Genomic DNA, 23,301 nt, shown 5'->3' on the forward strand with positions numbered 1-23,301 from the left:
TCCGCTTCTCTGGGGACAGAGGAGGGGGGGCGGGGTGGGGAAGAGAGCACCAGGGCTGCTGCTCTGTGCGTGTGATTCTTTAAACTCACCCCAAGTGCTGGGAGATGGGACAGAGAGAATTCATCTGATGACCATTATTAGTATTTGGGGAGACTATTGTTTGCTCCCTTCCTTTGCGGAGTTATTTTCCCCCCTCTCACGTCTTGCTCCTCCTCCTTTCCCTCCTCCTACTAAGGGGGAGGGGGGAATGGGAGGCTCCAGAAGAGCCGCAGGACTGGTAGCAAAAGGGAATTGTTTGAGAGTTCAGTCATCCAAAAAACCTTCTTCCATGTGGCTGCCCTGATTCCAATGTCCCTTTCTTCCTCTTGCAACAACTTCCTTCTCCTCCTCCTCCCCTGAGCCCTGCAGAATCTCTCCGCCCCTAAAATTATCCCTAAAATCAACCACCACGAAAAGAAAGTAAGTCCAAAAATCAAAAACCCCAGACTCTTTTGCTGAGTTCCAGATCCGGCCTGGAACTTCCCAGCCCCTGGACATTAGCCTCTTTGTTGCTTCTTCTCATTTTGTGTATCTTTGTGTTTCTCCTTCCTGCTCCATCAGAGATCTCCGGTGAGTGAAACAGCTGGGGGTGGGGTGGGGAGGTTAAAAAAAGTTTGCTTTGGAGCGAGAGAGAGAGAGACGTTCTGGTGGGTTGTGGTTCCCCCCCCCCCCCCCCCCCCTTAAGCTCCTACGTGTAGGAGCCGCAAATCTTTTGGAGTTTGGGAGGGTTGTTTGCTGGATGCTTTTAGGGGAAATCTCTGTGGTTTGTGTTTTTTAATGCAATAAAAATAGCAAGAGAAGAACAGTTTCCCCAGCGATTGCCTCGCCCCCCTTCCATGGTGAGTTTTGTTTTTGACCGGGCAGGTGGGATTTGGGGGCTTGTTTATTTCACTCTGTCTGTTTCTCGGCATTAATGGAGGGCCCTGCACGCACTCTGTGGGTACTGCAGCTCCAGTGCCCAAAACTTCCCCAAAGATCAACTCGGCTCCCTTCCCCAGGCAACAAGAGACAGGAGATGGATAACGACGATTTAAGAAATAGATTTCTTTACCTCCCCCTCACCCCATCTTTCATAAAAAAAATAGTGGATTTGTTTTTTAAAATGATGGGAGTTTGCAGAAAAGACAACTAATGCAAAGGCATCTTGGCTTGTGATTATGTGGAGGGGTTCCTGTTGCACAGAGAAGCGTGGGTGGGTTTTCTGTGAGTAAAATGTTTGTTCGCTGCCTGCATTTTCTTGTGCAATTGTATATTTTAGTCCTTATGCGAAGGTGATCGGTGAAATAGATGGAGGGGGTGTTAAAGGAGAGTTGGGGGGAATCGTCTTCTGCTGTGATGATGTGGGACTTGAGAGGCTGTTATGTGTATGTATCTTGGTATTTGGACTGTAACTTTGGCAGGTCCTTGTAACATCGCCTTTAAATAGAAAATGTACTGATTATTTAGGGGAGGGAAGGGCTCAGGATTTATACCAGCATTCAAATTACTTTTTTAATTAAGAATTTTGAAGAACTTGCTAATAATATAACATAATAATAATAGACTAAGCAAGCACCTTTCTTGATAGCCCCCCAAAGGGCAAAACTGATTTAACACAAACATTTTATTTTTGACTAAAATTTTTGCCTGTAGAGGGGCCACAGTTTCCCAAGTATATTTCAGTGAAGTTGTGGAAGAGGTATTTCAGGATCTAGTCCAGTTGGTGTTTTGTTTTTTTTAACGAAACTCTATTGCTTCTACACATACTCTGTTTTATGTGAACAGGAGAGTGTGCTTCTATATATACAGACTGTGTGTGTGTCTGTGTTCACATACAATTTCTTGCATGTCTTAAATTGTCTGATGTACTTGGTGACCAATTCTCTTAATTTCTGCACAGCTACCAAGCAGCACTGTGCGATGTTGTTTTGATATATCCGTCTGCAGCCTAACTGTCAACCTCCATTTCCCATGGTTTAAAAAACTTCATCATGGAAAATTATTAAGAGTCTGAGGGTTTTTTGTGTTGGTGGTGGGTTTTTTTGTTTGCAAGTAGGGTTTTATTTTGGTTTTCCTATCCTTTTGGGAGTGCGCTTTCTCAGGCTGCCTGGATTTGGAAGAGAGAAAATTGTTGGCTTTGCAAATGCGCACGTGCACACACACACACACACACAACACCTTTATGGTGGGTTAGATATTGAGGTTTATGGCTCTGGGAAAGGTTTCAGGAGAAACACTGTGAGGGTTGCAAATGACAGGTGTTTTGTTTTTTAAAGGACCTAAATAACTGAATGTAAATAGCTCCCCTTCCTAATAGGAAGCACCCTGGAGTCTCTTGGGGAAAATATAATTTAGGGAGAATTATGATTTTCCCATAGAATGGGTGGATTTATGTGTGGCGAGAAATCAATGGAGTTTTGCTTCCCTCACAATCAAAAGGTCTAATCCTCCAGGTCTAAAGCAGGCTAAACTCTCAATGGGTGTTTTCTGTTAGGGCTGAAATCAGACCTAGTGCTACCCTCCTTGCTGAAGGAGTTCTACTTAGGAAAAATAGGGTATGTTCCCATGAGCGAAGCACAAAATGCTAATGTACAAAATTGAGGACCAAGTTCATTTCACCCTCTCAAAAATAACTCACCTTTTGAGAGAGATCTCAGTGAAAACTGTAAAGGTGGCAGCATCCACACACTGCCCTCTCTTCTGCACGAGGGGTAAAGAGGATACATTACAGGTGGCTGTGGCTGCTCCATTCTAGGATTTACATTCTCATGGTCCCTCTCTACTTCCTTAGGGATTGGAAAGCACCGCTTTTCCTCATCTGTTTGTTACTGTGTTGCACCGGGTCATCCACCTGACACAAAACAGCACGTGGGCTGTTTGGTTTCACCTCACTAAATGGGACACTTAAGTATTCACAGAGTCTTTCTAGCCCCTGGGGTGTCAGACCCTCTCAGCGTTTCCTTTCCTGGGGGTTGTTGGGCAATTATTCAGCTGTTCTTTGGCCAAACTCCCCTTCCCTCCTGAAATTCCTTGCACTCCCTCCCCACTCCCATTCAAAACCCTCCAAGCTTCACTATATTAACCATGGAGCTCAGATCCAGGGGTGCAACTCCCATTCACCTATGTTACTGAGTGTGGCAAAATTCAACCTTAAGGATCTAACTTAAGTCCTCCAAAACAAGGAAAGCTGCAGCTAAGGTTGTAAACCCATGGAATCCTCTGAGCCCACTGCAGAGACTGGTGCAAAGAAGTAAAGCTCTTTCCCAGCCTACGAGGGAGTGAGATCAGTCTGACAGCAGTCAGAAAACTCACTTTGTGGAGCTCCTTGTTTTTATCAGTGATACTGGATCAAATGTGCGTGGTTTCCAAGTCAACAGATTACTTTTCTAACTGCCAGTGCCACCTGGGTTCTTCCTGCATCTCACACCCTGAAGAGTGAGGAAGGCTGACAGTTGGATTACATGCTCACAGAAGAGATTCCTGCTCACACTGTTGTGGCTGTCTTAGGGAGGAGTAAAACTAGGGGCTGAAGGATAGTCTTCAGGTTAAAGCACAGGGCTGGGAGTCAGGAGACTTGGGTTCTATTCCTGGCTGACCGAGACTTCGGGTGTGATTTTGAGGTAAGATCCTTCCTCCCTCTTTGCCTCAATTTCCCCATTATTAAAATTGGTCTATTACTGACCTAACTCACGAATGGAAAGCACTATAGAATTGCAAATTTGATTAATAATATTGACACTTCAGGGCCAACAAATATAAACCCTTGTTTCTCTTGGTAAAGCGAGGCTAGACGTTGGATGTATATGGTGATATCCTCACCCCAGTTCTGCCCCCTATATGGTGGGTAAAAGAGCTGAAGCAGCATAAAGGGGATCTAAAAGGATTCCCTTGTCACAGGATCTGAGGAAGACAGCCGCAGAGTGCTCTTTGCGGCCCCCTGGCAAGCCTTGAGGGGCATGTGTACCCGGGGCATGTTTGGGGACGGCTATAGGCAGCAAGAATAGGGTGCTGTAACTTAGACAGGCCTGCAGGTGTGCCCAGGTTACAGTGGGGGCCATGGGATGGCAGAGGACTGGGAGGAAGCCACGTTAGCTTCCTGTCCTCCAGGGCAGTGAGTGCTGCGCTGCACCGCTAAGAGGCGTAGCGCAGAATCTCACCCCTAGGAGGAGTAGTTGTGTTGAAAAGGCTGAGCTAGTTTCCTGACTACAACCATAGTCAAGGCACATGAACCTCGAGGGTGACTTCAAGGTGACTAATAACAAAGCATTTAGTTTAACCTTGGGGGCCAAAGGAAAAAGGCAAAGCAGCTAAACCATATGTTTAAAGCCACCCTCCCGTCACTGCACACTGATGACCAGATTGTAATGCATAACTGAGCAGCTGAAGGCCGAGGAATGTCTCTGGATTTAGGCTGGTGTAACAGATAGCCCCAAGACATTGGCACTACTGCAGACCATGTGGGTTCATGGTTGGCCTTGCTCTGCTGCCATGAGAGTCAGTGGGAATTTTGACTTGAGTGAAAGAAGAGAGAGGCCAACTCTGAGTGGTTTTGAAAATACCACCTTAGACATGTTCTAGGGGAGGTTTGCGAGATAGAGCTTGTTGAGGTCATTTGTTCAGATCCATCATGTTAAATGCCTGATTTTGCTGGCTTATAAATTTGCTAGCTTATAGTTATAGCGTTATGGTCAGGGGATTGCCAATCTTTTGGCTCAGGTGATCCCCATCCTGGGTGGAGCCTGTTCAGATTTAAAGCTCCTTCAGAAACGTTAGCTGGAAATCCTGTTGCATGTGCGTGTTGCAGTAACCAGCCATTGTGCTTTGATGATTATAGTGCTGAGTCAGCCCATTGCTTGTGGAATCGCCGTTCTGAAGATGTAGCAGTTTGGCATGGTTATAAATAGGCTCGGAAAGATCAGATTTTTTTATCTGTAAATGTCGATTTTCCCATGCACACCAAAACTGCTGAAAACACATTTCCGACAACGATGATCAAAATTTACGGATAAGCAAAGTAACAAAAATGTGGCTTGAGAACTGGTTCAAATTTGATTTAAAGGATATTGACTTTGTATTTTGACATGGGGTGTTTTAACGAGTTAAAGCTTTAACTTTATGAACCTCAACGTCCACTATTGTTAAATAATTATCCGACTCTTCCCCCAGCCCAAATTCCCTCAACTGTGAACTTTTAAACAGATAAAAATAGAAAAAAAAATGCATAAAAATAAACATCAATGTCATCTGTCAAAATTGTAAAGAAGTAAAATTCAGCTTCTGCCAAGTTTAGTTTTAATGAAGCCCGACTTAAAGGCGACTGTTTCTCTTAGTCTGAACAAACCCTCAAAGAGGTTGCAGGTGTTTTAACACCTGTTTGTTTCTGTCCTAAGGAGTCTGGTTGGGACGTTCTCTTCAGTTACCCTGGTGGAGTCTCGTGGCCACAATGAGGCAGCAAACGCGGTGCTAGTATTCACCAGAGCAACAGTGCAGCACAGAGGTCAGTGAGGGTGCCTAGCAGCCTGTGACTGGCAGTGCGGGTGTGGAGTTCTGGTGGACACTAGGAAGGTGCCAAGCAGAGCTGTCCCTTGGGGAGGGCAAATCGGGGCGACCGCTCCAGGCCCCGCGCTTTGGGGGCCCCCGTGGACCGGTGTGGTCGGTCCCGGAAGAAACGAATCCGTCACTTCTGCCTTGGGCCCCACACCCCTAGGGATGGCCCTGGTGCCAAGGCTCGTTAGGATGGGGTGAAGCATTCTCCTAGTCTCTTTGCTTCTCAGCATCCCTAGGCGGGGAGATGATGGTCAGAGCCATGCTGATCACCTGCAAGTACCCCCTACATTAGTGCTCCTTGACATTGAGCAACTGTTTGATTGGGAATGGTGAGGTGGAGCTGTGTTGAGCACACAGAGCTCTTCTGTACTCACAGTGCCTATTGCCCCCTCCACAGGGGCAGAGTTTAAGGTTGGGTGGGAGTGCGGTGTGGAAGACATTAACTTACCCTTGCATTTCCTAGTTCTCAGAGATTGACAGTTAGTCGCCCCCCGGGTTCCGGAAGCAAATGAAGTGGTGGTAGGCAACCTTCATTCTGCATTCACTGTGGGGTTTTGGCAGATGGATGTAAAATGACCCAATCCCAGGTCCCAGTGAAGTTGATGGCAAGATCGCTGTTGACTTCAGTAGGCTCATATAAGGTTTGGATAAACATTCTGAAATTTCGGTGGCTATTCAGGCCTTCTGGATCTGTAACAATGGGCTGGGGGACTTTCACTGAGCTATGTATATAGCAGGATCCATGCAGCAAGTTACTGTGTGGGAATCTGGGGTGCTGTGATATTGTGTGGCAAGCCAGGGTGTGAAACTCGCCATGTAGACAAGCCCAAAGTTGAATATTTGTGTTTTAAAGGCTTTTCAGTACTTGCCTACTTTTATACATGCCGTGGGCATGCAGAGCTCTACGGATAACTAAGAAATGACACATCCCTGCTCAGAGGGTCTTAGTTACTAACTCAGCTGGAACCAGGAAGCAAAGAAGGACAAAAATGTAAAAACAAGTTTTAACAACGACAAATGTAGCCATGTTTATTTTTAAACACCACCCCTCAAAATAAAGTGAGCGTCAGATGGCGTTTTGGAGGATGGGTTGGATCACTTTTAGTTGACTTCTTAATTTTATTTTTATTCACATTATTGACCGTGCAAATTGTTGTTTTTCCCATAAAAGAGGTGGCATCCCATACGCAGTTTAAAGGCTTAGTTGTCCTTGAGAGTCACATCTGTAAGCTCTTTGGGGGAAGAACTGTCAGTCCTGCGTTTGTACCGCACCTAGCACAGTGGGGTCCTGTCTTATGTCTGGAGCTCCTAGGTGCTACCATAATAGACTATAACAGTCCTGAGTAAGAGGTGTTGCAGAACTGCTTGCCCACAGCGGGAACTAAGGGATCTTGTTTCAGGGAGTCAGATCAGTCCCTGAGCTCCTCTCAGATGTGAGGATTGTGATTGTGCCTGGTCGTTGTGTAGTGACCACAGGCTTCTTGGGCTTAATCCAAACCTCGCTGTATCCTCCTAGTGCCTGACTTCTGTGGAGTCGAGGCAATATGGGCTGCTGTGGGTATATGCAGACTGTTGTAAAAGTTCAGTCAGGGATTGAAAGTAAATCACTTTCCTCCCACTTGGTCTGTGTTCCCTCCAGAAGTTCAGCTATTTGCCTATAACAGCCAGTAAGTCTGTCACCCAAAGCTCACTGGTGGGAATTCCATTTTGGCAACCAAAGGTCCCATCCAGCAAAGGGATCCGCAGGGTCAGGGTCTTGGTGCGTGTGGATCCTTTTGCCGGGTGCTGAAATATATTTATTAGATTCAATGCCAAGGATTCTAAACTGATTTTAGGCACGGGTCTGCATGTCAGGGCAGTCCCCAGTCACTCTAATGACACAAATGTGGGGGAGTGAGACGGCTATCCCTTTAAGAACTCTAGCATTAACTTTCTAACATCAGACCAGAAGCCTTTAGGTTATTTTTATTTCTCCAAACCACTTCAAATTGCCTGAAATTAGAGGCTTTCCGCAATGGAGGGTTGGTGCCATCTGAAAGCTGGCAGGCCAAACTAGCAGGTGAGATGGAGCCCTCTGAGCCATTGCATAATGGTAATCAAGGCCCCATATACATTAAGGAAATTTACGCAGGTGTAACTCCAGCAATGTGGTCACACTGGTATGACCCCCTGACCTAGATGCATTGCACTGGCCCAAAGCGGGGCTTACCCTGGTACAGCTTAATCCAGTGAGACACTAAAATAAACTGCACCAGCATAGCCCCTGCTTTTTGTTGCTGCAGTGTGTCTAATTGCAGGTCCACACTGACGTAGCTACCTTGATGCTTATTTCCTTAATGTAGACAGGGTCTAAAGCTGATTCAAAACAACGTAGGCACTGCCCACCTGCCCTGCACTGAGGAGTGCTGAGATGAAGGGTGGCCCGGGGGAGACCCAGGATTAATCCTCTGTTCTACCAGACATCCGGTGAGACCTTGGGCAAGTCAGTTAGCCTCTCGGTGCCTCGGTTCCCCATCTGTAAGAATGCACTTGCCTACCTCACAGGGGCATGGTAAGGATAAATTCAGTACAGATTGTGAGGTGCTGTGATTCTGGAGGCCACAGATAGGAACCGCGATTGGTTTAGGATGGAAATGTAGCGTGCCTCTTCAAGCATGGCAATGTGGCGAAAGGCTTGTCCTGGGTGGATGGGATGCTTTGTGGGGGCTCTGTGCAGTGCTTTGAGATTTGGAGAACAGGCTGGCGACCTGCTATAGAAGACCTGTTAGCTGAGTGTGACCGTCAGGGAGTCTAGTGTCTGCAACAGATTTATGGCTCCAGCCAGTGGTGGTACAGAGAGACCACTGTAATCTTTTATGGTCCAGGCAGCGTGCATCTCCACAAGCAAAGTGACTCCCACCTTTTCCCTCCTCTCCCCACTTCTAGTTTTATGAAGACACGCCCCACCCCGCCCGCAATTGAAAATTTGACCTTATCTTCAAAGAAGCCCTTTGATGTCAGACTTTGAAAGAGGAGGCAAGAGAGAGACCATCCCATCCACTAGGAGCCCAGTTGCCAGCGAAAATGTCTGAGAACAGTCTGAGCTGTTCATGTTTAAAATCCAAAGCCTAGATTAAGTCCATGTAGAGGCCTTCTCCCCAGAGAGCACACTGGCAATACTCCATGTAGCAAGGGTTTTCTCTCGCACACAAGTGGACAGTTATTTGGAAGCCAGGAGCATTTTGAATGATGACTAATATTTTTACGTTCATCTGGGGCCTTTCATCCTGGAGAGCGCCAAACTATAGATAATGCATAGAGGGTTCTCTTCACTCCACCCCTTCCAATCAAAGCCTCTCAGCTCTGGGGTGGGAGGATGGCACTCAATCAGTGCTTGGCATGGCTGCATGGCTGTGGGTGGTATAGGCGCATTTTGGCCAGCTGCTATCTGAGCCTGCCATCACCAGCAAGCACTTCCTTTGGGCCCCAGGGCCCCAGGCAACTGGCACAGGAGTTTAAGGAAAGCTGTTAGGTCAACAAGCCTGAGCTGTGTCAGGCCAAGAGGGTGGGACTGAGTTCCAAAGCTGAAGCATTCTCTTGGAAATCGCTCTGGGTGGGATTTTCTGAAGCAACAAAGTGATTTAATGTAAGGCCTGTTGAAAGTCAGTGGGCCATATGCTCCTAAGTCACTAAGGTGCTTTTCAAAATCCAAATAACTCCCCTTCCTTCTAAAATCAGGGCCTTGTTTTCTTGAGTGCCCTCACTGATCCAGTGTGGTGGTGTCACCCAGGGAGCAGGGTGGTTTCTCACCCTGTTAAGGTTCAAACTGTCTAGCTCCAAACCACCACCTTAAGCCCTACCTGGAAACTACTTGGAAACGGACTACGAAGCATCAATGTGATGTGATCTCTGTGTGAGGCCTGGCTTACTACGTAGGGTGTACCAATCTGCATGATCCCATGGTGTAGTTCCAAGGAGAGAGTGTTGTATTAGTCTAAACCTGAGAGGTCAAAGGCCTGGATTTCTGTGGTGAAGACGACGATCTCTGAGAAGAACAGTTGCACCCTTCTCAACAACAAGCACAGATGAAAGAAAGCAATCTTGGCCATCTGTGTGTACATATGTGGCCCACATCACCCTAATAACTAAGTTCCTCACAAACATTGAGCTATGATGTCTTGCATTTCTAAGGATCTCTCCATCTAAGAATCACACTGTGCTTTACTAACTAATGAATTTAGCCTCACAACATCCCTTTTTCCTCTCTACCTTATCTTGTAGTACTGGGGACTACTCATGTGCATGCCAAACAGAGGCCAGAAGTCCTCTATAGACAGTATTTACACAACATACTACAGATTGTGTTGGCTCTGGCTTCCACTTAAATCAATGTCAAAACTCACAGTTATTTCATTAGGAGCAGGTACAAGCCTTAAGTATACAACAGAGAGTAGTAATGAAAACGTGCTGGCCTCACTTAAATTGGCAGTTGATGTGCATTTAAGGAAGGCAATGCTGCTTGCTGGAGGGGTGGGGGATGGCTGGAGGGTAAACAGAATGGCATTTATACACATACCATGTTTGAGATTGCAGAACTAAGCGGTAAGTCATATTTATTATGCACTTTTGGCCACCTCACCTGCACTCTGCCCACCAATCCATTTCTGCTGGGACTGCTTTCGATATCCCAATCCCCCGAGATATTTCAAAGAGCCACTGTTTAAAAACAATACTAACCTAACAAGCACACACACATTTTACCAGACCAAAAAAATGTGAGCGTAACCCGGTTTGATAGTAAAAGGGTTAAGCTAAGAGGAGGTTTGTTAATGTGACTCTCTAGGTGAGAGCCTGTGAAGAGCCTCTTGCTCCCCTTTTACTCTAAATCCTAAATTATTATTTGTATTACTGTAGCACCTAGAGGAATCAGCCAAGTTAAACTGGAAAAGATGGGGATCAATATGAAAATTGAAAGGTGCATAAGGAAATGGTTAACAGGGAGACTACAGCGGGTCCTACTGAAAGGTGAACTATCAGGCTGGAGGGAGGTTACCAGTGGAGTTCCTCAGGGATCAGTTTTGGGACCAATCTTATTTAATCATTTTATTACTGACCTCGGCACAAAAAGTGGGAGTGTGCTAATAAAGTTTGCGGATGATACAAAGCTGGGAGGTATTGCCAATTTAGAGAAGGACAGGGATATCATACAGGAAGATTTGGATGACCTTGTAAACTGGAGTAATAGTAATAGAATGAAATTTAATAGTGAGAAGTGTAGGGTTATGCATTTAGGAATTAATAACAAGAATTTTAGTTATAAGTTGGGGACGCATTAATTAGAAGTAACAGAGGAGGAGAAGGACCTTGGAGTATTGGTTGATCATAGGATGACTATGAGCCGCCAATGTGATATGGCCGTGAAAAAAGCTAATGCGGTCTTGGGATGCATCAGGCGAGGTATTTCCAGTAGAGATAAGGGGGGTTTTAGTACTGTTATACAAGGCACTGGTGAGACCTCACCTGGAATACTGTGTGCAGTTCTGGTCTCCCATGTTTAAGAAGGATGAATTCAAACTGGAACAGGTACAGAGAAGGGCTACTAGGATGATCGGAGGAATGGAAAACGTGCCTTATAAAAGCAGACTCAAGGAGCTTGGCTTGTTTAGCCTAACTAAAAGAAGGTGGAGGGGAGACATGATTGCTCTCTATAAATATATCAGAGGGATAAATACTGGAGAGGGAGAGGAATTATTTAAGCTCAGTACCAATGTGGACACAAGAACAAATGGATATAAACTGGCTACCAGGAAGTTTAGACTTGAAATTAGATGAAGGTTTCTAACCATCAGAGGAGTGAAGTTTTGGAATAACCTTCCAAGGGAAGCAGTGGCTGCAAAAGACCTATCTGGCTTTAAGATTAAACTCGATAAGTTTATGGAGGAGATGGTATGATAGGATAACATGATTTTGGCAATTAATTGATCTTTAACTATTCATGGTAAATAGGCCCAATGGCCTGTGATGGGATGTTAGATGGGGTGGGATCTGAGTTACTACAGAGAATTCTTTCCTGGGTATCTGGCTGGTGAATCTTGCCCATATGCTCAGGGTTCAGCTGATCGCCATATTTGGGGTCAGGAAGGAATCTTCCTCCAGGGCAGATTGGAAGAGGCCCTGGAGGTTTTTCGTCTTCCTCTGTAGCATGGGGCACGGGTCACTTTCTGGAGGATTCTCTGCTCCTTGAAGTCTTTAAACCACGATTTGAGGACTTCAATAGCTCAGACATATGTGAGAGGTTTTTCGCAGGAGTGAGTGGGTGAGATTCTGTGTCCTGCATTGTGCAGGAGGTCAAACTAGATGATCATAATGGTCCCTTCAGACCTTAATATCTATGAATCTACGTATCTAAGTTCTGGGCCCCATTGTTCTAGGTGCTGTACATACACATAGTGAGAGAGAATCCCGGCTTCAAAGAGCTTGCATTCTAAATGGAGAAGACAGGCAAAGGATGGGAGGGAAAACCAAGCAAAGTGACTGCCCCAAAGTTACCCAGCAGGTCAGTGCCAAAGCGCAGAGTAGAACCCACATCTCCTGACTCCCAGCCCAGTGCTCTATCCATTGGCCCACACTATCTTTCTGAGGAGGATGTCACAGCTGAACACTTGGGTTTTATTTTAACTAGAGAGGTAGAGAAGAAAAAGGGGTGTTGTGAGGCTAAATTCAGCAGATGCAGGCATACCTCACTAGTTTGGATTGAGCTAGCTCGCTAAAAATGGCAGTGTAGCCGTGGTGGGATGGGCTGATTATCGCGTATGTGCCTTTGGAGCCAGACAGGATTCTACTTGGGCAGCTAGCCCATGCCGCCATAGGTACACTGCTATTTTTAGTGAGCTAGCTTGATCGAAGCTAGCTTGGGTACGTCTACACGAGCTGCACCCGCCCCGCCCAATTGCTACGTAGACGCATCCGTAGAGTTGTCTATGGTACCTACCACTGCAGTGTCGAAGCGCCTATCAGCCTGAAGAAAGTTGAAGGGAGCTCCACTGTGATCCTGGGGAAAGGGCAGGTGAAAGGAAAAGTGCAAGGCCAGCCTAGGGGAAGGGAAAGAACCAGTTCTATATAAGGGAACAAGCTAACAGGAGAGAATTAGCTGAGGTATGGTGACTTGCAAGCTGGAGAGTAGTTGCCAGAGAGTAAGGGAACTAATGTGACTAATTAGTGTACTCCGGACAAGGCACAGTTATTATATAAATATCACACCCATTCTGTCTTGGGGTGGGGGGGCTGGGACTAGGCTCCTGATCCAAAACCACAAACCTTTACTACATGAGCTAAAGGCAAACGGCTATAGCTGCTGCTAGTCGTGGGCCCCTTAGCTGTGCTGTGGACTCAGCCAATAGAGGGCAGCATCACTTGCATGTATCCATATAGTCAGTACAGGAGTATTTGGTGTTGCAGGGAAGTGAGGGAGGGGTCAGGAAGATGGTGGTTTGAGGTGCATCATGGGAGGAATGGAGTGATAAAGGGTAACTCATCATTCTGAGCGCTCTGAGGGATAGAGTTATGAAGGGACCTCACAAAACTGGGTGAGTGGGCAACAAAATGGCAGATGAAATTCAGTATTGATAAATGTGAAGTAATGCACATTGGAAAACATAATCCCAATTGCATATAAAATGATGGAGTCTAAATTAGCTGTTACTGCTCAAGAAAGAGATCTTTGAATCATTGTGGATAGTTCCCTGAAAACATCCGCTCAGTGTGGAGTGGCAGTCAAAAAAGTGAACAGACTGCTAGGAACCATTAGGAAAGGGACAGATAATAAGACAGAAAATATTATAAAGCTGCCATATAAATCCATGATAAGCCTACACTTTGAATACTGCACGCAGTTCTGGTAGCTCTATTGCAAAAAAGATATATTAGAATTGGAAAAAGTACAGAGAAGGGCAACAAAAATGATGAGGGGTATGGAACAAGTTCCATATGAGGAGAGATTTAAAAAGACTGCAACTGATCAGCTTGGAAAAGAGACGACTAAGGGGGGATATGATGAACATCTATAAAATCATGAATGGTGTGGAGAAAGTGAATACGGAAGTGTTCTTTACCTCTTCACGTAACACAAGAACCGGGGGTCACACAATGAAATTAGGTTTCAGAGTAACAGCCGTGTTAGTCTGTATTCGCAAAAAGAAAAGGAGTACTTGTGGCACCTTAGAGACTAACCAATTTATTTGAGCATGAGCTTTCGTGAGCTACAGCTCACTTCATCAGATGCAGTAGGTTTAAAACAAGCATAAGGAAGTATTTCTTCACCCAATGCAGTCAGCCGATGGACTTGTTGTCAGAGGATGTTGTGAAGGCCAAAAATATAACTGGGATCAAAAAAGAAGTAGATACATGTGCATAGAGGATAGGCCCATCAATGGCTATTAGCGAGGAGGGTCAGGGATGCAACCCATGATCTGGTTGCACCTAATCCTCTGACTACCAGAAAGTGGGACTGGATGACAGCATGGATCACTTGATGATTACCCTGTTCTGTTCATGCCCTCTGAAGCATCTGGCAACGGCCATTGTCAGAGACCGGACAGTGGGGTAGATGGGCCATTAGTCTGACCCAGTATGGCCATTCTTACTTACCTTAGCACCATCCTTTATGCCCTTCTACTTTTCCACTTTCCAAACCCAGGTTGCATTCAGTGTACCAAACAGATTGCTGAAACACCAACCTCGCTGGACCAAAACAAAGTGGAAATGTTGACTCGGTTGCTGGGGTGGGATGTAAGGAGAGGTCATATATGGAGATGTTTAGAAAATTGGGTCCCCCTTATTCATCAAGAAAATAACTTACCTCTCTCCCAACACAGGTGTGTGTGCGTGCACACACACAGACACCCCTATCCCTCTCAGTTTACCAGCAAAACTTGACTCAGGCTCATTGATGAAAAAGATTGTGGAGGGGGGAGAACTAGATTAGAGGTGGATCACAATTAAGATGTTATACTCAAGGAGTATGTGTGCTTTCTCCCTGAGGGCTGAGGGGCTTGTGATCAGAACCAGTTGGGTTTTCTCCCTGCCAAATTTTTTTATCTGAACTCCCCACGTTAGGGCCTCATGCCATAATTACTGTCGCCAGAGCTAAGAGGGACTCGTAGTGGCTCGTTCCTTGTTCTCCTGTTAACAGTGCTGAATACTCGGAGGGAGTCAGTCAAGAACAACCCAAGAACAACGCAAGGTGTTTCCTCCCAGGACTAAACATGCTACCTCAAAAGTGCTCCCAGCCATGCTTGGCCTGGGGACAAGAGACCAATCCTGACATGCAAAGGCTGGTTCCATTGTACAGTAGGTGACAGGGGATTGCCTATATTCCCTGGAATTGAAAGCAGAGGGTAATTCTGGTGAATGGTTATTCTTAGGAGATTTTGGCCCCATCCAGACATGAAGATAAGCCCCTTCCAGATTTGATTCAAAGGTGTGTGGAGGGGGTGAGGAGGTGTCAATTTGAATCTTGGGATTTGAATCCAAGCCTTTGGTTATGGTTTTTGACCCATCACTAAAATTAAACGTAGGCAGAGAAATGACTCACCAGGAGGCAAATTCACACATGGCATAAGCAAATGCAGCTCCGCTGAAGTCCGTGCATGCACATGGTCTGGGTTTGGCCCAAGAAGTTTATCTGTCAGTCTAATCAGTTGGCTGCTACATGTCAATGCTGCCATTGCTTTAGTGAAGAAGTTGGTGTAATAGCACCAGAAGGGGCGAGGGGATCCTAGGGAACATGACAAGGACTGTATCGGTCAGAGAAGGGACTAGGGACTGTGGCTACAGCATGGCAAGTCTACTGAAACTCTTGGATCAGCCCTATAGTTTTTGGAGGCTCCTACGAAAAATAAGTGATAGTGAGAAGCAGGGAAGGGAAGATGGTGGAGTATGTGTGGAAGTCTTATGCTCTGGATGCTATAGGAAAAAAGAGACAGACTTCACCTGGGCGGAAGGTGGGGAGCGAGGGAAATTATTACGGTTTCATTATTGGATTTGTTGCAGAAATGTTGTAAGCTGTGTTTTGCACCTCTGTCATATCTTATATTTGTGTAGCTTGTCTTTTTCATTATTGGGCACTAAAGCACTTTAAAAATCATAATGTATAGGAAGAGTTCACTGCAGCTGTTTAACTACCCAGAGCAATGCCATAATGCCATTTCCTCCCATTTTAATATTGCATTGACTTACATTGTAAGCTTTTTCGGGCAGGTACTGTCATTTTGTTCTGTGCTGGTACAGTGCCTGGCATAATGGGGTCTTGGTCCATGACTGGGGCTCCTAGGTGCTATGCTAATACAAATAATGTGTAATAATTTTGTTGCAAAGTTCTCTAGCATTTTACAAACTATTAGATAGGCAAGAGCTTCTCCATAGTTAAGAGTGAGACTGGATTTACATCCCTCCCTGCTTAAAATCCTCAAAACACTCCTTTCCTTTTTGCTTCAAATTTTGCAAGGATGGTCTGTGACAAGTGGACACTGTTTGGTGTAAATTGGAGGTGATGTGATTCTAAGAGTCTTGGCCTGAAACGTGACTGGAAGGGGGTCTGAGATAGTGGCAGCCGCTAAGTAAGTGGAGTGGGGGCAAGTTTTGGGTTAGCTGGCATAGAAATAAGAGAGTAGAACTGGATGGGACTTTGCATAGATTGTTTGCATACACTGATAGTTTATTTTTCTACTGGTAATTGGGGCTACTGAATATGTGACAGGTGTCCCTCCTCAAAGAAGTTATTGACATCCTCTATAAGTATTTAAATTGTAAGCTCCTTGGAGCAGAGACTGTCTTTTATTGTATGTTGGTACAGCACCTAACACTGTGAGGCCTTGGCCCTTGTTGGGGTCTCTGTATTACTCTAGGAGGTACCTAGGAGTACCAGATGCTCTTGACTCTCCTTCATGAGCCAGATAGAGTAAGAAGAGCTCCGTGTAAGCCTGAAAGCTTGTCTCTTTCACCGACAGAAGTTGGTACAACAAAAGATACTGCCTCACCCACCTTGTACCTCAGAGAGCGTAAGGATCAGTCGGATAGGTGGGGGTTTCCCGTAGTGTTCCTCAGAGTTTCTCATATGTGAGTGAGAGAATATCTGAGAGGGATCCTATTTTCTCAGGCCTCTGCTTGGCCAGTGGTTCTGGAGATGCCATCCTGGATGGGGACGCACTTATCCATCAAGTAGGCTTGATGGTATCCTGCAGTAAGAGCTGCCCTGTGGCATCATAGGAAGGCATTCTATGTTGAGAAAAGAATGCATGATCCTAAAGGGTTCACGCTCCTTCTCTGATGTAGGAGAAGTAGAACCTCTGTGCATATTCTATGGCCAGGACGTAGGGTGTAAGAATTTCTTGTGTCAGAGGATATATGTGTGTCTTCAGACACTGGTATTTTATTCTTTCCTGCTTCACTGTTGCAGGTCATCCAAGAGCCAGTGGTCAGTGTTTGATAGTATGCCACTGAGGGCTTGTCTTCACATACAGTGCTACAGTGGTGCAATTTAAATGAAGATGCTACTAAACCAATAGGAGAGCTTCTCCTGTTGGCATAGATAATCCACCTCCTCAAGAGGCAGTAGCTATGTCGACAGGAGAAGCTCTCCCACTGACATAGCGTTATCTACACACGGGGATAAGTCAATATAAATACGTCACTCAGGGGGTGTGGATTTTTCACACCCCCGAGTAATATAGTTATACCAATATAGGTCTGTAGTAAAGAGCTGGTCTGAGTCTTCTGTTCTTTGGCCTCTTGGTTGGGGAGAGTTTTCTTTAAGGATTTCTTAGTATTTAATTGTTCAGTGACTTTCCACCCAGGCACTAGAGCTGGACACCTCTTGCATTTGTCCAAAGGGGCAAAACAATCACCTCCCTGTATCCTGAATACGAATTCCTATGGATGGATTTACAAGACAAGAGGGGCGTACTCCCTGAGAATTGTGGGCCAGCTGATGAATTTGGGGATAGGTGAGATTACTCTTATCTGAAGTAACTTGGTCATGAGTTTTGTTCCCTTTTTGGTTGATTTGTGGGGGATGGGTGAGCATGAAGGAGAGGGAAGCCCAAAGTTATTAATGATGGGCTCTTAGGGGTGGGTGAGGTAAAAGGGGGCCCCATCCTGGTAAAATGAGAAGGCCTCATGGAAGCAGGCACTGACTGTTGCTCTATGGTTTTGCAGTGCGGCCCTGTTCTCAACAGACCCTGAGGCATTACTGTAATATAAATGATAAAAAGCTAGGTAGCAACACCTTGCTGAATGGATTTCCTTCTTATCCACCACTGGGCAAAGAGCAGGCCAGATGAGCTGTGGGACCACCTTCCATATCAGACCCTGGCATGAGGCAGATGGTGTCCTTGCAGCATCGACATCTGAAACACTACATTAAAAAAAGTGGGGGTATGGTGGGTGAGGGGCACTGAGTTGTAAACCCTTTCCTGCTGCCTGGAAACTAGTCATTAAAATCTATAGGGGACCTTGTGGTGGGTGAGGGGCTTCCTAAGGGGAGAGGGGGAAGATTGTGGGATGAGGAAGGGGAGTGGTGTTTTGGAGATGGGATTGAGGGATCAGTTTTGGGGTAGGGAAGGAAGGCCCGGTTAGGCTTTGGATCAGGGAGGAAGGTGTAGTCTGTGTTGGAGAGGGAGAAGGGAAGGTCTTTGGGTGGAGACCAGGATGGCTCTGGAGCTGTCATAAGGGTTTGGGGAGAGGCAGAGCTGTTGACCACGTCTTAGGCTGCCCAAGCAGCACTGGCGCTAGATTCTCTTCCTTCCTCAGCTGGCCCCAGTCTTCTGGAAGAGAGAGAATTTGGTGCCTATACACTGGAGAGATGTGATGGGTGCCTTTATAAATACCTCAGATAGAGAGAGTGACAGAATGTGGGGTGGTCTTCCCTCTCTCCAGTTACACCAGAGTGAGGGGCATGCTGGTGTAGGAGGAGAAAAATCAAGTTCCTGTCATGGAGGGAACAAAAGAACACCATTCCCGCCCCCCGCTCAGATTTCTCTGGATTCAGCATTGACAAACATTCTTAATTAGACTGTTTTTGTTCTTTGAGAGTTTTCTGTGACTCCTCTGGGAGACAGAAGAGCCAGTCTGTACGCTGACTGCCACGTGCAGCTTCTCCACAGGCTGTGTATGTTCCTCCTGCCTCATGGTGTATCTGCACCAGGACTCTTTGCACCATTGCTTTTAGCAGTGGTGCAGTTCCTCCATTGGTAGCAATGGCAGACGCACTAGCGTAGGCAGGGCACTTGTGTTTGATCAGTATGTCATCCAACCGTGTGTAGACAAGGACTTGGAGAACAGCCATTAGTTTGGTGCCACAGCAGTGAGAGGGACTGTAGTATCCCAGGATATTGAGGTTGTGGCATCCTAGGACACTGGGATTAAATGGGGATCTGGCATCTTGGGCCACAAGGGCTAAGCCAAGGGGGAGGGGCATCATTAGGACACACACAGATGGGGGCTGCACACCCCCATATCACAGATTCCTAAAGCCTTGCAAGACGATGAGACAGACTCCAAATTGAGTGTGATAGAAAGGAATCTGGAAAATGGCTGCTCCAGCTGGCTGGCCAAGAGTTAGCCATGCCTGTGAACTGCATGCTTTGCTGGTGCATCACTGCAATGCCACAAATTGTTTTTGCTAGTGGTAGCAGAAAGGGCTAGGGGAGGGAAGCACAGGGAGAGCTGGCTTCTTAATACTCCTAACTCATCCTTGGTCTGTGGGGAAACTCAGCCATCTTATTTTCAGCCTCAGGAATGATCAGCAGAGACAGTGGTCTGTGTTCCTAGGAGTGGGGGGTCAGCCCAAAGTGGGGGTGCTGATGTGGTCATCTTCTTGCATTATAGAATCTAGAGGTATCAATTAAACAGAGAGAGAGACGGAACTCAAAGCAATAAGATGCTGCTGTTGTTGGTGGGGTGACCCAGCATGGACCTGGGAGTGAAAGCAGCTGGGTTCTTGCTGTGGGAAGAGGAGGATCGTCTGGATAATGTACAGTCTCCTGTGGCCCATTTGATCCAGGCTTCAAGATAACATGAGATACTCAGAAAATCTCCTCTCCCTACCATTTCCTCCCATGGCTAGTGGATAATCAAGACACAGTTTTAATACCCTTCTTCTCCCCTTGCCCCATACGTGCATGTATTTTTTGTGTGTATCCTCTTGGCAGGAGCTAAAAAACACAAGAGGAGTTTGGACCAAGATGAAACCAGTGGAGGAATATGTTGGGCAGCAAGAGGCTTTGTTCTGAGCCCTGAAGAGAATGGGGGAGGGTGGATGTCACTTCCCCGATAGGGACCTTGCCAAAGTTGTTCTTGCTTGGAAAGGCAATGTATGATTTTGAGGTTGTCTCGGAGTTAACACTTGGTCATCCAAAGTAAGAGTCACTTCCTTTGGGACTGGGAGACTCAAAGTCCCAAATGGCCCTCAGAGTCCTAAATGTGGCTGCCTTGTGTTTCATGCTGTATTGGTACAGATATGTGGCTTAGGTATTGGAACACGTCAGAGGCAAAGCTGGCTATTCCCCTTGGATAACAACTGTGCAATGTCTTAGAGTCTTCCTTAACCAGCAAACAATCTAGGTTGGCCTGTCAATGAAGATACAAGTATGATGGTTGCCATCAAAAAGTCAACATTTACCTAGTGGGAGTCAGGACTTCTGGGTACCATTCCCAACTCTGCCACAAACTACTTGTCTCATCAAGTCAGTTCACCTCTATGTGCCTCAGCTTCTCCATCTCTACAAATAGCAATAATGCTACTTCCCTACAGTTTTATAAAATGCCTGTAAAGAACCCTTATATACCCCCTGCCCTCCAAGCATCTCAAAATAATAATATTTTGAATAACTAGACAGAGCCACATAAAGCACTGCACAGTCCCCAGCTGATTAGGACAGCAGTTCCCATACTGTGGTCAGCAGAGCACTAGCTGGTGGCCTGGGGAGGGCTGGCTGGTCAGATGGTGCTGACAAGGACTGTCTGTTTTCAGCTGCTGCTATGAGCCCCCAGGCTCTTCATTGCAAAACAATGTCAAAACAAGGCAAAACGCTTAGGGAAGTTTGGATATATTGTTAACGGTCTCGAGTCAGATGTACCACCTGGCACATAAGTCACTGCTGTAGCTGCTACAGGGATGTTGCACAATCACAGGCTTTAGGGGGGAGTTGTCCATGAGGTGCTCTCTCTATTAAGATGTGTTCTATGCCATGAAGAGTTGGAGTATCCTGTCTGTGTTAGGAAGTCATAGGAGCTCATGCACTTCCTAATTTAAAAAGAGTGATTGAGCTCTGGTGTTGGGCTATTTGTTTATATGGGGAACCCCGTCCTTGATCTGGATGGGATTCTCCCTAGGAAAACCACCCCATCTCCCTTAGAACTCAGATCTTTGGGGGACCCATGCTGCATACATAAAATGTGTTAAAGTCCTTTTGTGTAAACTCAGGCAGAGTCTCCATTCACTGTGACAAACCTGGGGAGCCCCCTTTACAGAGACCAGCAGCTTCTCGGACTGCAGAGCCTGCCAGCTCTCAAAACTCCCACAATCCCTTTGTTCTCTTACAGGGAAAACAGCTTCCTTAATCCCCTGCACGTACATCCAGAACATAAACACAATCCCCAGCCCCAAAGAAGGTGTCACTGACCTCAAGCTGGAGACTGTAAACTCCTTCCCCTCCCCTCTGATTTCTACTGCAGCGGGTGAAATTTAACCTCTTGTGCTGAAGGAAACCTGTCGCACACAAGCCAAGGCAATGAGCTGTGACTGCTGCAGCGTGATGGACAGTGATTAATATAGGAAGGTCGCCTTGAATGCTGGCATTGACATGCACCTTGTGTTCTGAACACTTCTTTCTAATCAGCTGGAGGTAGGATTTACTAAACTTGGGTCCAGGTGGATCAAAAATGCAGCGCTCCAAAACTCATTCTTTGGGAAGGAAGGGGAAGGTAGAGGCATGATCCAGTGGGCAAGGCACTGAACTGGGAGTCAGTTCTTGTCCTGCCTCTGCCACTCACCTGCTATGTGACCTTGGGCAAATCACTTCATCTGTTAGTATCTGGTTCCTCACCTGTCCTTTGTCTGCTGCTTACTTAGATTGAAAGCTCATTGGAGCAGGGACTGTCTCTCTCTGTGTTTGTATAATTCTAATACAATGGGGCCCTGATCTCATTTGGGGCCTTTGGGCACTACTGGACTACAGCTAATTAATAGGTAACACCCATAGTTAAAGGCGGTATGTTGCAAAAGCTATTTATTGTGGAGGTGTCCCAGCAGAGCATTTCAAGCATGAAGCCTAGATCAGATTATTCATGCCACCTCCCTAGTTTTAGAGCACACTGGCTGTGGGAAATTCCCACTGCACCCGCAAGTGGACAGACACCCCCTTTCCTGTCTGAGCTGTTTATATGTTTGGTTGTAGAGATTCTATACTTGCTGAAAAGACCTTGCAGGCACAGGTTGCCACCTGGGCAGGTAGTTGTGGCTGTGTCACCCATTCCTTAGTATATAAGCACAGATGTGATACGACTGGCTGGGGGAGCTGATCACGTGACATTTGCAAATGGTACCATGTTGCCATTACAGCTCCACTGTTTGCTTCACTCTTGGCAGCTGGATGTCCCTCTGTTTGTTTGACAAACACTTTCTCTGGAGTCTGTGATTACCAGCGGTTTAGTCTGACAAACCCTTGTTAAATTGTCTCCTCCTTCGTTGTCTATAATTCTCCCCCCATTCTGTCCCTGTTAACCAAAATATTTTGAGTGCTCAGAAAAATAATTTCTCTCCATTGTAATCAGCCTGCCCCTCCTTGCTTGATTCATTCAGTGAGGCTGCAACCCCAGAATGCTGACAGTTGGGATTCTTCAGATTTACTAATCCAGAAATCCTGGGGCTTCAGGGAACCAGTAAATACAATAATGCTGAGAATCTGAGAATCTCAAAGCGCTTGACTGACGTTCAGTCTCGCAGAACTCATTAGGTTGTTCTTTATTATTATCCCCATTTTACAGAAGCGGAAGCTGAGGCAGAGGGAGGAAAAGTAATTTGCATAAAATCACACAAGAAATCTGAGAGAACCAGGAATAAAATCCAGCCATCCTGACTCCCAGTCCCCTGCTCTGATCACTAGGAAACATTTCCTCCTCTTCTTGAGAGAGAAATAAAATACCTTAGAAAGAAGGGGTGCCAGATGCAGTTTTTAAAATGCCATCTCATTAGTAATTTTAATGGCATTTTGGCATTACTGTAAACTCAATCCTGAAAACTGGGGTTGTGGAATTACTCCAATTACTCCATTCCCCAGTCATGATCCAGTGTTCATAACTATCATCCTTCCCGTGAATCATGTTAAGTGACCTCTTGTTTGCAGCCCTGCAGTATTCGGAGCAGTGCTGGGGGAGAAGAGGCCGAGAGGAAAAAGCACATGGCACATGTCATGGATATTAACTAGCAAGGAACAAAATTCTCTCCTGGGGCGGGCCCGGATAGATTCTGGCATTCTGCTCCCCCTCTACGAGGATGGTGGGAACATTTTGTACCAAGACCAAATAGAACATATCTGGCTTTGCTACCATCCCCAAACACAGCTGAGAACCTTTTGAGGTATCTTGGGGCCGAGTTATGGTTTGGGGTGGAAACCACATGGAATTTAGCCATTTCACGTGGTTTCTGCTCCAAACTAGGCAAACTACAAGGGTTTCAGTTCAGTTTCACTGCAAAATTGT

General features: G+C 46.1%; 1 protein-coding gene across 7 annotated transcripts in view; it reads left to right on the forward strand.

Moving 5' to 3' along the window:
* Positions 1-247: 247 nt before the first annotated feature.
* BOC (BOC cell adhesion associated, oncogene regulated) overlaps positions 248-23,301 on the forward strand; it is an 80,953-nt gene continuing 57,899 nt past the window's right edge. For 2 of the 7 annotated variants that reach the window (XM_048817739.2, XM_048817747.2), the window contains exon 1: positions 773-878. In XM_048817739.2, the coding sequence (XP_048673696.2) occupies positions 876-878 (3 nt within the window). In that variant the 5' untranslated portion in view covers positions 773-875. Of the gene's footprint in view, positions 610-772; positions 879-5,408; positions 5,516-23,301 lie in introns of those variants that run through there. The other 5 variants (XM_048817756.2, XM_048817765.2, XM_048817783.2 and 2 more) reach the window with 4 other exon arrangements.

This window comes from Caretta caretta, chromosome 1 (assembly GCF_965140235.1).
Source record: "Caretta caretta isolate rCarCar2 chromosome 1, rCarCar1.hap1, whole genome shotgun sequence".
Classification (NCBI taxonomy): domain Eukaryota; kingdom Metazoa; phylum Chordata; order Testudines; family Cheloniidae; genus Caretta; species Caretta caretta.